General features: G+C 41.4%; 1 protein-coding gene across 2 annotated transcripts in view; it reads right to left on the bottom strand.

Annotated features, from left to right (window-relative positions):
• Positions 1-305: 305 nt before the first annotated feature.
• Positions 306-16,082, bottom strand: part of ttyh3a (tweety family member 3a) — a 63,722-nt gene continuing 47,945 nt past the window's right edge. Inside the window, exons 10-14 of one of the 2 annotated variants that reach the window (XM_058377798.1) lie at positions 12,888-12,980; positions 9,678-9,814; positions 8,194-8,367; positions 6,948-7,023; positions 306-3,310 (exon numbers count right to left, since the gene is read on the bottom strand). In XM_058377798.1, the coding sequence (XP_058233781.1) occupies positions 3,233-3,310; positions 6,948-7,023; positions 8,194-8,367; positions 9,678-9,814; positions 12,888-12,980 (558 nt within the window). In that variant the 3' untranslated portion in view covers positions 306-3,232. The other variant, XM_058377797.1, reaches the window with a different exon arrangement.

The following is a 16,082-nucleotide window of genomic DNA, read 5'->3' as shown; positions in this document are numbered from 1 at the left end:
AAGTAAAGCAAAGCAGAACTACATATGAAAGAATGAAAGACAAGAACATCTTGGATGACAAGGGGGTGAAGAAATTATTTGTAGATTTTCATTCTGGAAGTGAACTTCTTTAAGTCCTTAGCTCTGTGTTGTTTTATGTAGCACCATGGTCCTTTAGAAACGTTGTTTCACTATGTACTGCGTCAGCTACGTGTGGTTGAAATGACAATAAAAGCTTCTTGACTCTTGACCTGACTCTTATAAAGCAAAGGATGCTGTAAAGACTTTTCTCAACAAAAAAAATAAATAAATCGGAGACAATAAAAGTTGCTGTCAGTTCATGTTATTTTAATCTGAAAACACTGAGTTCAAGCTGAATAAAACCACAGGTTTAACATGTACAATATTTTAGTAAATGCCAAAAATTAAAAAGGGGAAAAAAAGAAAAAAAAAAATTCTACAGTGAAATTGAATCAAAAACAATTCAATGAAATACCAAACTCATTTATTCACATAAAAAAAAAAATTGTGCTTACTAATCATTCTAAAGAAAAAAATATATGCCACAATGACGAGAAACAAAAGGAAGATGAGATGAAGATGTGTGACGTTTTGCACTATGGTATTGCAAATCTGTCTTGCGGTTTTCTTCATTTTGCATTGTAATTATATATATACTATATATATATATATATACACTGTTCTAGCATTATGAAATTAACAGAGTATGATGTAAAAAGAATAAAATATATTGCATCACTAACAAATGGTCGTTCACATAGAAAAAAAGACGGTTTTGAAAACGTCAGGCTCATGTTCACAGGTGGACTCGCTCGGTCGCTCAGGACTAGGCTGAGCTGTGAATGTACAAAAAAGGCCCATTTACACATGTGGAACATTTAAAAGGTGATGAGAAAGATTAAAAGTCATGGTTTGGTTGTTGGCACAGTCGAGGAACCTCGCCTCGTTATTGATTGCAGTAATAGCATAATTCAAGGAACCCAAAAAAGAAGCATCAGTAGCACACGAGAACACTTCACACTCCACATCGAAAGGGTCACCATGCCTCAGAGAAGTGAATGAACGAATGCTTACAGTCCAGAAAGCTAGAGATGTTCAGCTACGAGCTAAAAGACACAAATAACCCAGGTTCCTTTCCCCCACTTTTCCCTCCATAGTCTTTCACACTCCCTTTTGCTCCTTTTTTTTTTTTTTTTTAAAAATTAGTCCAGTAGGAGCTGTAATGTTGTAATGCATGATTAGGTCCTTACACAGCATGCATGCCTCTGTCCCGGGAAAGTGACTGTACATGGAACAGGAGGGTCCGTGGAGCATTATGGGAAATGTTGTGAAGTGGTGTGTGTGTGTGTGTGTTTGGCTCGCACCATCGCGTATGACACTGCATAGCAAGGTGCGGGGAAACTGATCACCAAGTCGCTGTAGATCATCACGTCATCAAATCTGTGTGAGGAACCCAGACCTGGTGGATGGTGGATCATGCATCAACATCTGTGTGTGTGTGTGTGTGTGTGTGAGAGATATAAAGAGGTGATCATCTGGAGAGATATAGCTCTTTCTCCTTGGATCAGATGTGCTGCAGTTGTTGTTGTTGCGAGTCTGTGGTAACTTAGTGGTTATAACATTGCCGAGTAGGAGCACAGCAGTCAGTGTGGACGTTAAACAAAGCTGGAACATTTCAAATAAAATGACCGGCTTAATCACCAATCCAGTCATTCTCCTCTGAGAGTCCATTTTGCTTCGAAAGATGTAAAAAGTAAAAAAAAAAAAAAAAAAAAAAGTCTCATCCACGTTTGAGTCCAATGCGTCCAGTTCATAGTTCATGTTCATGTACAATACAGAGAAGTTCTCAAGTACACACTGATAAATCCTCGAGTGGAGGAAAAAAAGAGAAGAAGACACAGCTGCTAGCATGCAACACTCATATGCATGTCATAGATAACTGGTAACCTGTAATTTCCATAAAATCATAAAATCTGTAGATACTTCCCAGATACTCCACAGACATTATACATCTTGTTTGAAGTCAGCTGTGCAGTCCTGGGCCTGCTGTCTAGTGGCTATGATATACAAAGAGAACTGAGGAGAATGGGATCCAGTGCCCAAGCCCTCATATGCCATTGTGTTCATGTGTGTCCATCTCTGCAGAAGAGAACCTGAGCAGCTCTTACTCAGCATTTGTATTTTGTGCGCTGTTTCTGAAGGTGTGTGCACAAATCTGGGGAACCTCGCAGGATTTATTTACACGCATGGTGGTAAAAAGGAAAGACAGGTTCACGCAGGGCTTTCTAAAGCTGCCCATGGCTTTAATTAAATCTACTCCGCCTACAAGAGAGAGCCGAGAACGAAATATTAAACTACAGCTAACCCCCGAGCCGTTCGTCAGCCCCGAGCCTCACTATTGCTACTGGTTTCCTTTCCGTATATATATAATGGCAGTATTTTTTTTTTTTCCAGATTTCTTTAGATTAGCTAGCACCACTGAATCAGTGAATTTACAAATACACTTCGGTTCAAACCAGACTAATCGCCATTCATTCCTATTGCAGAAGTCGTGCAGTTTTTCTTCTTTTGTGATGTCGCTACCTGGTGTGGTGTGCGGTTTATATTCTACTGATCCAGCTAATCAGAGTTACTGTTTTTGTGTTGAAAGCATAAAGAGTCCTAACCTGTTGAATAATCCTACACACACACACACACACACACACACACACACACACACACACACACACGGTCACATAATTATAACTCATGCAGGAATGTGATTGAGGCCAGTTACCCTGACTGGCTGTGTACTTCTAGGGCTTTAGGCTCTTTTGGCAAAAGCACCACAAAAAAGCAACGGCAGCACGTAGGAACAAACATACACACACACACACAGACCTGTAAGACATATTCGCACACACACACAATTCATACGCTCACACACACTTGTCAGGACTACACCACTATTTGGAACTGTGGCCAATCATGTGTAAACAAGGGGCCTCTTCAATGGCGAATGTGGTGATGTCCTTCTTGTCTGAAGTAGTGGGTGGGCCTGGTGGAGTCTGTTTGTGTCGTAGGAACAAGGGCACATTTGTGAGTGTGTGTGTGTGAGAGAGAGAAAGAGGAAGAGAGAGAGAGAGAGAGAGAGACAAAGAGAGAGAGAGAGAGAAAGAGGGAGAGAGAGAGGGGGAGAGAGAGAGAGAGAGAGAGAGAGAGAGAGAGAGAGAGGGACGTTCCTGGGTGCTCTCTAGTGTGCTGCTGCAGTGCTGCTGTTGGGATCAGGTCTGGCGTTGGCCAAATACTTGGCCCTCATGCTGGAAGTGTACTGTAGAGACACACACACACGAAGAAAAAGGTAAACACAAACATGAAATAGAAAGAACACAAGTGATTGAATTGTTACACAGTACCATGGCTACAAGTATGCAGACATCTCACCATTACACCCATGTAACATTACAGTTTCTCTTCACTGGAACTCAACCCCTGTTCCATCATGACAATGCCCCTGTACACAAAGCACAGAGCTCCATGAAGACATGGTGTGAGAAGGTTGGAGTGGAAGAACTGGAGTGTCCTGCACTGAGCCCTGACTCTGACTCAACCCCACTGAACACCTCTGGGATGAACTGGAACACCGACTGAACCCCAGACCTCCTCACGCTTACAACATCAGTGTCTGATCTCACTAATGCTCTTGTAGCTGAATGATCACTAATCCCCACAGTCACGCTCCAACATCTAGTGGAAAGCCTTCACAGAAGAGAAGAGGTCAACTGTGAAATGTTTAACAAGCACATATGGGTGTGATGGTCAGGGGTGCACACACTTTTGTCTGTATTGTTTATATACACTAGGTTGTAACCATTTCCAGGCCATGCCTATTCGAATAATCTGTACATGTTTTAGCTGTTATTTCTTGCAACACAACAAATCAGATCGCACTAGTTTCAGTTTTCCAGTAAATGTTGTGCACAGAATGACCAGCACTGAGACCAGGCTTAGAAACACTAGGCAGTGGGCTTTGAACCTCCTTTTGTCAGCTTTGAGGTGGTTTGGAGCTTTCAGCATTATCAACAGTGAGTCACTGAGACTAAATCATGAACACACACATTTTGTGGTAGACTAGAATTATAGAAGCTCGTTTTAATTATACAGTGGTTGAAATCTATAGCAATGTCAATCAGCAAAACAGACGACTGGGTATTATTTCTTAGATGGGTTTATTTATTGCTACTAGATGAATGGGACTTTACAACTCTTCATCTGTCTTTCTCCATTTCTCTCCTTTCCTCTGTCTGTCTCACCCCATCTCTCCCACTTTCTACATCTCCCTCAGTTTGTCCATCCTCTCTCTCCCACTCTGTCTCCCGTTCCCTCTATCTGTATGCCTTTCCTCTGTCAGTCTGTCTCTTTCCCTCTGTCTCTCTTTCCCTTTGTCAGTCTGTCTCTTTCCCTTTGTCTGTCTGCCTCTCTTTCCCTTTGTCTGTCTGCCTCTCTTTCCCTTTGTCCCTCTGTCTGTCTCTCTTTCCCTTTGTCTGTCTGCCTCTCTTTCCCTTTGTCTGTCTGCCTCATGCCCTTTGTTCCTCTGTCTGTCCGTCCTTTCTCTCCCCGTATCTGTCTCTCCCCGCATCTCCCCTCTCCATCTCGCAGAGTCTGTCCTCTCTCTCCCGCTGTACGTCTGTCTCTCTTTCCCTTTGTCTTTTTCCTATCTCTCTCCCCCTCTCCCTCTGTATCCCTCTCCCACTCTGTCTCCCTTTCTATCTCCCTCGCAAACTGTCTCAATCTCTCTCTTTCTGTCTGTCTGTCCATCCGTCTCTCTATCTCCCTTACTTTCTCTCGCTGCCTCAGTCACAAAAGGGATAATCAGACATCCTAAAATTGCAGAAGTAGTGATTCATCTTAACAATTATTTTAAGTTCTCAAAAACTGTAAAATCAAAAATTGCATGCGCGCACACACACACACACACACACACACACACACTACTTAAAACAACCTCAAACCACACACTACCCATGTATAAACAAAAGCAAACACACCCTTTTTGCTACCTGGGAATCTAACAGTCTAAAACAAGACGATACACAACTCTCCTTCTCACCTACAGCAAGATAAGCTCTTACTTCTGACACTGACCTCGGGGAGGAGCAGAGCTGATCACAGAGCACTTCTGATTACAGACAATGGAAAAAACAACACCACACACCTAAGGAGGGGTGAATAACAGGCTTCGGTGGATAACAGGAGTTTAGAGGAAGAGTCTCTTCGTTGCCTTCGGATGACTGTATATATAGTGGACAATATAACAGTGGGTGAAATGTGGAGCCAAAATGTCTGAATCTCCTCCAGACACTGCGTTTTATAAAAGTTATCAGAGGACAGTTACAGTTACAGTTACAAGATTCATGTGTTGAGTTAATTGAGAGTTATTAATTCTTTTAGAATGTTTTTGTCCTCTTCGTAGCTCAACAAAAAAATTACAAAATTTGTATGCACCAAATCAGCAATGGAACTTGATTTAGAATTGTAAATGCATCAGAAATCGAATACTTGTGCAGAATTCCACGGCACTGTGTGCTATAACAGAGTGAGCTGTGTGTCCACACTGAAAACTCCAAAAAGAAAAAGAAGAAGAAGTGCACTTCAGGTACCAGGATGATGCTTTCATTCAGCGAAGTATGAAATAATGATCATGCACTCAACACTCATAGCTTTGCTTTACGTAGCAGAAAAGGGGCGGGGCTACCAGGTGCTGATGCTGGGTAAGAAACACTTGCAGCTTCGCTTTACAGAGCATGAAAGGGGCGGGGCTACCAGGTGCTGACGCTGGATAAGAAAAAAAAAATTCAAGATGGTCGACGACACTCTAGTGGACATGGTGTGTTACAAAAGTCTGTTGAAGTACCTCGTGCTTAATGACTTATTTTTCAACATTTTAAAAGTTTTTGACATCATTTGCCATCGACTGGGAAACGGCTTAGATCTGATGTTAGTCTTTTAACATTCATGCACTAGATGTTAGAGAGTACACAGTGCATAAAGTCATTTGGGACTAAGCTTTTGTAAATTAGATTTGTTGGAAGTTGGTGCTTCACAATAAAATAAACTGGCCATGTGTTAGCTTGTCAATACACCCAGATTGTTTGAGAGCAGACCGGTGAACTCGCCAACCATAAACTAAATGAAAAACAACCAACATAATAGATGGTCATGCGATTTAATTACGCATTCTGTAGTAAGGAATGATCATCAGTGATGCAAATTCAGTTATCCTCGCTACCTTACATGCATTATTTTCAATTGGCCGGTGATCGATAAACAATTTGGTGGTTATCAATAACTGTGTCCACCATGTACACAGTCACAGAAATTAGGGGGATGGACGGACGTGTTCAGTACCTGTGAGTTCAGTATTGGTACGAGTGGAAGACCCTTGAGACCCTTCGGTAGTAAGTGTTTCATCCAGGGCAGTCGGATCAGACTGCGTTAATGAAGGGAAGGGTTAGCAAACAACAACAACAACAACAACAACAGAGAGTGCAGAACAGATACACAAATCAAACTCTGTGCAGACTCGGAAACCTGTATCCACTTGACAAAGCCATTCTCCATCCCCCTCATCTCTCTCTCTCTTACATAAATCTCATTAACATCGACCTGCAGCTCTCGTGGCATCTCGTAGCTCTCAATCCTCTAAACTAAGGTGTAGTGTCAGTTCAGGACAGCAAACTAGCTCGGAAAGGTCTAATGGTTCCTTGGTGTGATCCGGGTGCATGCTAACTTCACCTGACAGCCTGTCCAGAGAGAAACATTTCAGCTTTCTATCTTACACAGACGCAACACCGTGCCCTTTCTCACATGCTGTTTACCAAACGAATGAACTGCCAGAGAAGAACCCAAGAACAGTGTGTGTGTGTGTGTGTGTGTGTGTGATTCAGTGTTAGCGTTAAGACACTCACAGAAGGGGGAGGCGACTCTCTCCCGATTAGAGGAGTGTTCTCACAGCGAGGATTCTGGAAGTTTGCATTCTGTGTCCTGTGTGAGGAGAGAAAGATGCACAAATAAATAAATAAATAAATAAACAAACAAACAAATTCATCACCACAGAGCCTACTGTACATTTTTTATTCAAGCTTCAAAAAATTCATAGCTGATCTTCTAGGCAAAGCAGCATCTTCATAAATCCCAGTGGGTGAACAACTGGACGAGGGAGAGGAAGAGGAGGAAGAAGAGGAGGATGAGGAAGAGGGTTGCAGCAGTGTGGCATAAAGGAAGTTTTTCTGATTTCTGAAAATTTTCTTTAGGGAAAAACAAAACAAACATACAAAAAAAAAAACCCACAAAAAATGAGAAAACGTCTGTTTAGTAATAACTATTAGCTTTAATATGAAGTCTCCTGGATGATGAACCTCTCGCCTGAACAGCTTTAATTAAACAGGAAAAGCGAGCGGGTTTCCTCATTTTTTTTCCCCCTTTGTGTTTCACACGCAGTGATACAGTCACATTAGTGTTTAATGCAATAATTTACCAAAAGCATCACACGATATTGTGACCTATGCACAAGTTATAATCACGACTTTACAGTGACTGAACTCAAAGCCAAAGTAATCCTGCACGATCCTAATTTCCTGTATCTTTTGAACAGACTACCAATAAACACACAGCAAATGAGATAAACAAAAACAATTCAATAAAAAAAAAAAAAAACACACGATGTAAACACTAGTTCAACTGAAATGCTTTGATACACAAGCTGCAAAAATACTGCTGAATAGAGAGGAGTGAAAACCCTACAGAAGTTTTTTATGTTTATTATGTATATACAATATCTTTTCCTCGATCTCCAACTTAGACAAGAAGAGAAACACAGAGCTGTTTGTTTTTCTGAAAACATTCTGATGTGGGTCATGTAACACTGCTCTCTAATGGATACACTGAGGTTAAGTGCATGCATGACGGCTGACCCCTGTGTTAGATACGACAAGACTCACACTTGTGTGTGTTTGTGTGTGTAATGTTGCAAAGAACAGATGGTGGGAACTACAAAAATAAGAGTGAGCTTCTGTTCTTAACAAACAAACCCTGAGAGGCTACTGTGTGTGGAATGAGATACAAGCTTAGACTTTAAAGCTAATAAAGTGAAGGTCACAGAAATACTGGACTATGTGAGTCGAGTGTGCACTGGTCAGAATGTGTTAAACGTACATGTACTCAGTAACAGGAGCGTTGCTGACGGTGTGTGCTGCTGCAGGGATGCTGGTCTCGCTGCCATAGCTGCTGCCACAGCTGTAAAGGCTGGGCATGTGCACTCGGTACAGGTTATCATGGTTTTGTCTTCCTCCAGAAGCGGCAGAGTCTTCCTCAGTGTCTTCACTGGGCCTACGTGTACAAAAAAAAAAAAAAAAAACACCACCACATGTTACAGGTCAAAACATAGCTCTTCGGCTGACACCAGGAGGCAAGAGATGTGGCCAGCAGAGGGCAGACCACGCCTTTACGATCACACAAACGTCTGCAGCACAAAATGAGCACACATGTTCCTATCTGCAGTCCTGCTCATAACCCACAATGCCACAGGCAACAACACAAGCTTGTGCCTGCTCCCTCTACCACCCTCCTTCCCGTCCTCCCTCTCTCTCACTCTCATCTCTCAATTTCCTGTTTGGCAGGCTGCAGGGAAATCTGAACGCAAACTCGCCCGCAGACAAAATTTTATCACTGGTGTAAACTGGTGTTAATCTGTATCGTCTAACTAATCTACAGTAACGCTGGTTTGTCAGTAATCACGATCACACACAATGCAGTGTTTGAGCCTTGATGGATTTCAATGCAGATGATTATGGGGGGAAAAAACGGCACAGAAATAAACATCAGCAAGTAGATGACGTCATCTTTTTTTAGCACTAGCTCCCCCTGCTGGACAAAAGAAGTAACAAATTTTTCTTTGCAGTATGTTGCAGCATCTTACAAGGGCACTACGGTCAGGTTCAGTGGAGCTCTTCAAATCCACGACTGAGAGATAACCTACCTAAGGTGTGTGTGAACACACACACACACAGAATTGATACAAATCAAATCTCAATAAATGATTTCTTGTCTAGTTTCATGCGATAAATCTCTGAAATGTCTGATAATGACAATAATCAATCTTAATATAATTAACACTGCCCTGTTTTTAAACCACTTAGAAGCCCCTTGTAGGGTGGATGATTGACAGCGATGAAGAGACCTGGAGCTTCGCGTTGTGTCTTGGGACAGAGGACGAGACACAGCGTTGCTACTGAAGATCAGAATTAATTACGGAAAGCTCGAATTCGGTACTACCCTGTTCCCGTTTAATCCCAGCTGCCTCAGAACCAGAAGAGGAAACAAATACAAGAGAGAGGAAGCAGCTACTTGTAGTTTCAGTACCTAGCTGACTGTGGATTCAGAAATCTGGACCAACTAACAGCACCTAGAGATGGTGTGTGTAATATAATATAACATGATTTAATGTAGTGTAATATAACGTGTATCTTATCCGTAACACGGAGCCGGATTTCCTGCCAGTTTTACAGATGTGTTCATGACGCACAGATTGCTCCTACGCATGTCCTGTGTCACTCGGGGCTAACAAAGTTACAGGACAACAGTAAGTGAGATAAATAACAGGATGAAGCTTTCTGGTTTCCTTTCCCGCACACACTCACCTCCTACTCTGCCAGGTGTGAGGCACGCTGCAGATGATGGAGCTGAACATGAGGGCGGTGACGAAGGAAAACAACACCAGGTAGATCAGCCCTTCCAGACCGTCGTAACACAGCCCCGTCACAGCCTGGACGTAATCCTGCGGAGGGGGGAGACATTGCGTCACAAACACACACACCCACACACACCTTCCTACACTGATTAGCGCAGGTATTATCAGTATGTGACCTACTTCCTAATTACTCATTAACAAATTAACTTAAGATAATGCATCTTAGCCTGTGTGTGCTTTTTATACAATTACTAAAGATGTCAGAAAACATTTGGATATAGATCACTAATGGAAAACGTCTTTGAGACATCGATGTTTTCTAATAGTGTTGTTTATTAAAGCCAGGCGTAATACTAACAAATTTCGAGGTGAGATAAAACAGATCCTCTAGACATAATGAGCAATTTTCTCATTAGAACTGTGATAAGTCAAGTTGTCTTTGTAACATATTCATTACTGCACAGTGAAATTCTTTCTTCGCATATCCCATCCTTGGAGGTTGGGGTCAGAGCACAGGGATAGTCATGATACTGCACCACTGGAGCAGGGGAAGGTTAAGGGCCTTGCTCAAGGGCCCAACGGTGGCAGCTTGGAGGTGCTGGGGCTCGAACCATGATCAACAACCCAGAGCCTTAACCTCTTGAGCTACCACCACCCAAGAAAGCTTCCAACACATCCGCTATAATGTCTATGGCGCTATTTTAAACCTTGGTGTCTGCAGGAGCTCCTGAAAATGACGTTCATCACTCATGTAAGAATACAACAACGTTCATCATTCATGTAAGAACACATATTAGTGAGATGGAGAAAAGCGTCAGACTGTGTGCAACTATAAAGGTTAGAAAACAACTATTAATGCAGTAGAAACGAACTTACATTATAATGTTAGCCGGACACTTGCAGCGATTTTACTGCAAAGCTTAACAAAAAAAGGTAGACATTGCTGTCTCACTGTGCTGCAGAAAGTAAACAGTGGAACCAGAGACACACAACGGAAACATGTCCTACATTAGAGTGCAAGTCCATTGATCTCCGTCACTCCCCTGACAGGTAATACGTCTAGAATATCTTCCTGATACAACAGTCTGTAAAGTATTAATAGAACACGTGCAGGTCTTCGCTAGAGATTTACAGAAGAGCTACAGCAACTGATATTTATTTTAAAAAAATCACAGATTAAAAACTGATAATCATCACCACCCTCGATTATTGATAGGTGTTAAAGACATCCACCCTAAACCTAATAAATCACAGCAGATTTCTAACTGAATACCGGTCTATATCGTGGTCGTTTGTAGAGAAATCCTCTGCATCGTGAGAAGCATCATGATTTTTTTTTTTTTTTTTTGCCATCCCATTCCTTCAGAGAGAGACAGAGTTTTACACCCACACATTTCCTGCTGAAACTCATATTTCCCACTGCAGACACACACACACACACACGAAGACACAGATGTACGTCATCGTGTTCATAATCGTTCACTGAGAAAGAGAGATAAAGAGAGAGACAGAAAGAGAAACAGAGAGATGGAGATTGAGAGACAGAGAGAGATCAAGAAAGAGAAACAAGGAGAGAGAGAGAGGAACAGAGAAATAAAGAGAAAGAGAGATAAAGAGAGACAGACAGACACAGACAGACAGAAAGACAAAAGAGGAGAGAGAGAGAGAGAGAGAGACAGGCAGAAACAGAGAGATGGAGATTGAGAGAGAGAGAGAGAGAGAGAGAGAGATCAGACACAATCCCACATTCTTCACACACCCACACTCATAACCACAATCCCGGATTCGTGACTAGACAGAAGAATGTGGCATTCAGAACTCGAATCTGCAGAATCTACAATAACACACACAACATAGATTTCTCTCTCTCTCTCTCTCTCTCTCACACACACACACAATAAAAGCATATTTGCTATTTTGGGATGAAGAGGACATTCTGTATTAGTGTAAGAGAATGAGGAGTGTGTCGTGTCTCAGAAGTTGGAGCGAGCCTCAGCCCCACTGCAGGCAGCGTTATAGACATCCGCAGCAGCAATAATGCAGCAGTCAATCCCACTCGCAAATCCTCACTTATTAGTCACAGTCAAGGTGTCGCATGCATAACCATGGCGCATCGAGGGTTCAGCACAACACGCAGGCTGAATATCCGGGAAAGGAACTTAACCTGGTGCTCTGTGCTACTATATGAGCCGTGATGTTAGAGAAAATTAATCAACAACCCCTGACCTGTCAGAATTCAGTGTTCAGTTTGGGTTTAATGAATAAGAATTCAGAAAAGCACACGTCTAGTTTAGATATAAAATCTTTTGTACGAGGAAACTGGGCAGCACTGGCCACACAGGTCCACTCTCCTGAAATACCTCAGAGCCTGATTTATACCTCAGTGCTCTATGACTGATCATCATCTCACACTAGTACTGTAGACACACACACACGCTCATGTTTACACGCCCACACACACACTTATTTACCCATGTATATGTCCACACACACACACAGTATATACACACTCAAATGTAAATATTCACACACATACACACATGTATATATGCCCACACACATACATGTTTACACACTAGCACACAAGTATATACACTCACATGTAATATTCACACACACACTTATATACACATGTCCACACACACACACATACGTGCACACACAAACACACAAGTATATACACACTCATGTAATATTCACACACACACTTATATACACATGTATATATGCTCACACACACACACGTATATACACACTCACATGTAAATATTCACACACACACTTATCTACACATGTATATATGCCCACACACACACACACACATATATATATATATATATATATACACACACATGTATATATGCCTACACACACACATACGTGCACACACAAACACACAAGTATATACACACTCATGTAATATTCACACACACACTTATATACACATGTATATATGCTCACACACACACACGTATATACACACTCACATGTAAACATTCACGCACACATACTTACTTATATACACATGTATATATGCCCACATACACATATATCCCCACACACACGCACAAGTACATACACACTCACATGTAAATATTTGCACACACACACACACACACACACACACACACACACACACGTACAAATCAGATACACTTACCATGTGCAGACTGCGGCAGTCCACCAGGGCAGTCAGCTGATGCAGGCCGATTTCAGTGGTGTTTAAAACTCCCTGAATCTGCTCCAGATTACTCTGAAACACAGAGGGGGTGGGGGTGAGCAACACCAGCGACATAATTGGGTCAGTCTAGTTCTAAAGCAGTAGTGTGTGTGTGTGTGTGTGTGTGTGTGTGTGTGTGTGCTCACAATATAGATAATGCTGTGCTTAATTCTGTATTCTACTTGCACTTAATTTTCACCAGGCCTTAAAATTTAACACACTGAAAGTTTCATCTTTCCTGTAATTCCCTCTGCTCTCGCTGCAGGCGAATGTGTACATGAAGGAGCCTCACAGAAGCAGAACATTAGCACAGACACATGGGAGCGCTTCTGTCCGAAAACTCAATCCTGGAACAGACCAAGCCACGCTAAAGGAGTTTTAGTTTTGTTTTCTCCTCAATCTAATCTTAATGCACAAATCCCCAATAAGTCTAAGGGCAGCTGTTGGGGCAGTCGGTAAACACACATGAGGAGTGTACGCTGTTTTGGTAGAGCTCTGATAAATAGTTCAGTCAAACATATATTTATGTATTAAAGTCCAAATCTGTACAATTCACAGCTTATGTATGTTAGGGAACAAGTACATTGACAACCACCCAAGAATTGGGAAGACAACCACCAAAGGGAAGGGTGAGTAAGTGAGTGAGAGAGTGTGAGAGAGAGAGAGAGAGAGAGAGAGAGAGTGTGTGAATGAGTGAGTGAGAGATAGAGAGAGTGTGAATGAGTGAGAGAATGAGAGAAAAAGAAAAAGAGTGAATGAGTGAGAGAGTGAGAGAAAGAGAGAGAGAGAGAGAGAGAGAGAGAGAGAGAGAGTGAGTGAGTGCGAGGGGGGGTGAGAGAGAGAGAGCGAGCGCAGCACTAGTGTACCAGAAATAAATGAGGACACAAAAAACATCTTAGTAAGTTAAAATTTCTTGAATGTCATCAAAATAATCTACTTTTTCTTATTATAAGATTTTGCTAATTTTAAGAATTCATTTTTGTTCAAGAAGCAAAATATTCTGCCAAAAAAAGTAAAATACACCTAGAAAAGTCTTAAAGATCTTACATTTGGTTTATTGTGGTAAATAAATAAATAAATAAATAAATAAATAACAAGTGGATAAATTTGACTAGATTCATTCTAGAACAAGCGTTTAACAAAATATTCTTGACATTATAGCTGCTTTTTGCTAGCTATAACATCAAGACAGAATTTACTCCCCTTATACTGCAGCAATTTAGCAGCGATTTTTATTTATTGTCTTATTTATTAAGTTATCTACAAAACACTCCCTCACCAACCCTACTTTCTTTTTTCCTCTATTTTGAAGTTATTAAGGCAGATTAACCAAAAAACGCAGCTTTGACAACACTCTTTCTTCTGAAACTCTACCATGGTGAGTGCTCAATTTACTTCATACAGCTGTGTGATTATCATAAATACATAAATATTTTATGATGTGGAGGATAAAAGGATGGAGAAAAAGCTCTTGTAGCTGGACTTGTGTGTGATCTGGTTTCCCAGTGGGTGGTCACTTTTTTTTTTTTTTTTTTTTTTTTTTACACACGATCCCCTTTGCACCAGAAACCACCACTTCCCTTTCACACTTCCTACTTGTCAGCTGTCATTATGATACTGAGCCTGAGGGGAAAAGGGGAAGAATCAGGACTAGACAATGCAGTAGACACAGCACACAGTAACTAGATAGAATCACACTGTGGTGTGTATGTTTTGTCATGTATGGTGTGTGGTACATCGTGTGTGGTGTGTTTGCTGTGTCATGTCTGGTTTATATACTGTATGGTGTGTGGTGTATGTATGGTGTATATGGTGTGTCATGTGTATGCTGTATAGGGTGCTGTGTATTGTGTAATATGTATAGTGTGTTTCGTGTTTATGGTGTGTCGTGTACAGTGTGTGGTGTTTATGGTGGGTATAGTGTATCATGTGTACAGTGTGTGGTGTTTATGGTGTGTATAGTGTATCATGTGTACAGTGTGTGGTGTTTATGGTGTGTATAGTGTATCATGTGTACAGTGTGTGGTGTTTATGGTGTGTATAGTGTATCATGTGTACAGTGTGTGGTGTTTATGGTGTGTATAGTGTATCATGTGTACAGTGTGTGGTGTTTATGGTGTGTATAGTGTATCATGTGTACAGTGTGTGGTGTTTATGGTGTGTATAGTGTATCATGTGTACAGTGTGTGGTGTTTATGGTGTGTATAGTGTATCATGTGTACAGTGTGTGGTGTTTATGGTGGGTATAGTGTATCATGTGTACAGTGTGTGGTGTTTATGGTGTGTATAGTGTATCATGTGTACAGTGTGTGGTGTTTATGGTGTGTATAGTGTATCATGTGTACAGTGTGTGGTGTTTATGGTGTGTATAGTGTATCATGTGTACAGTGTGTGGTGTTTATGGTGTGTGTGTAGTGTATCATGTGTACAGTGTGTGGTGTTTATGGTGTGTATAGTGTATCATGTGTACAGTGTGTGGTGTTTATGGTGTGTATAGTGTATCATGTGTACAGTGTGTGGTGTTTATGGTGGGTATAGTGTATCATGTGTACAGTGTGTGGTGTTTATGGTGGGTATAGTGTATCATGTGTACAGTGTGTGGTGTTTATGGTGTGTATAGTGTATCATGTGTACAGTGTGTGGTGTTTATGGTGTGTATAGTGTATCATGTGTACAGTGTGTGGTGTTTATGGTGTGTATAGTGTATCATGTGTACAGTGTGTGGTGTTTATGGTGTGTATAGTGTATCATGTGTACAGTGTGTGGTGTTTATGGTGTGTATAGTGTATCATGTGTACAGTGTGTGGTGTTTATGGTGTGTATAGTGTATCATGTGTACAGTGTGTGGTGTTTATGGTGTGTATAGTGTATCATGTGTACAGTGTGTGGTGTTTATGGTGTGTATAGTGTATCATGTGTACAGTGTGTGGTGTTTATGGTGTGTATAGTGTATCATGTGTACAGTGTGTGGTGTTTATGGTGTGTGTGTAGTGTATCATGTGTACAGTGTGTGGTGTTTATGGTGTGTGTAGTGTATCATGTGTACAGTGTGTGGTGTTTATGGTGTGTGTAGTGTATCATGTGTACAGTGTGTGGTGTTTATGGTGTGTATAGTGTATCATGTGTACAGTGTGT

The sequence above is a fragment of the Hemibagrus wyckioides genome, linkage group LG24, assembly GCF_019097595.1.
Source record: "Hemibagrus wyckioides isolate EC202008001 linkage group LG24, SWU_Hwy_1.0, whole genome shotgun sequence".
In the NCBI taxonomy this organism is placed as follows: Eukaryota; Metazoa; Chordata; class Actinopteri; order Siluriformes; family Bagridae; genus Hemibagrus; species Hemibagrus wyckioides.
Note: the sequence above shows the minus strand (reverse complement) of the source record. Positions and strands in the feature narration are given on the sequence as shown.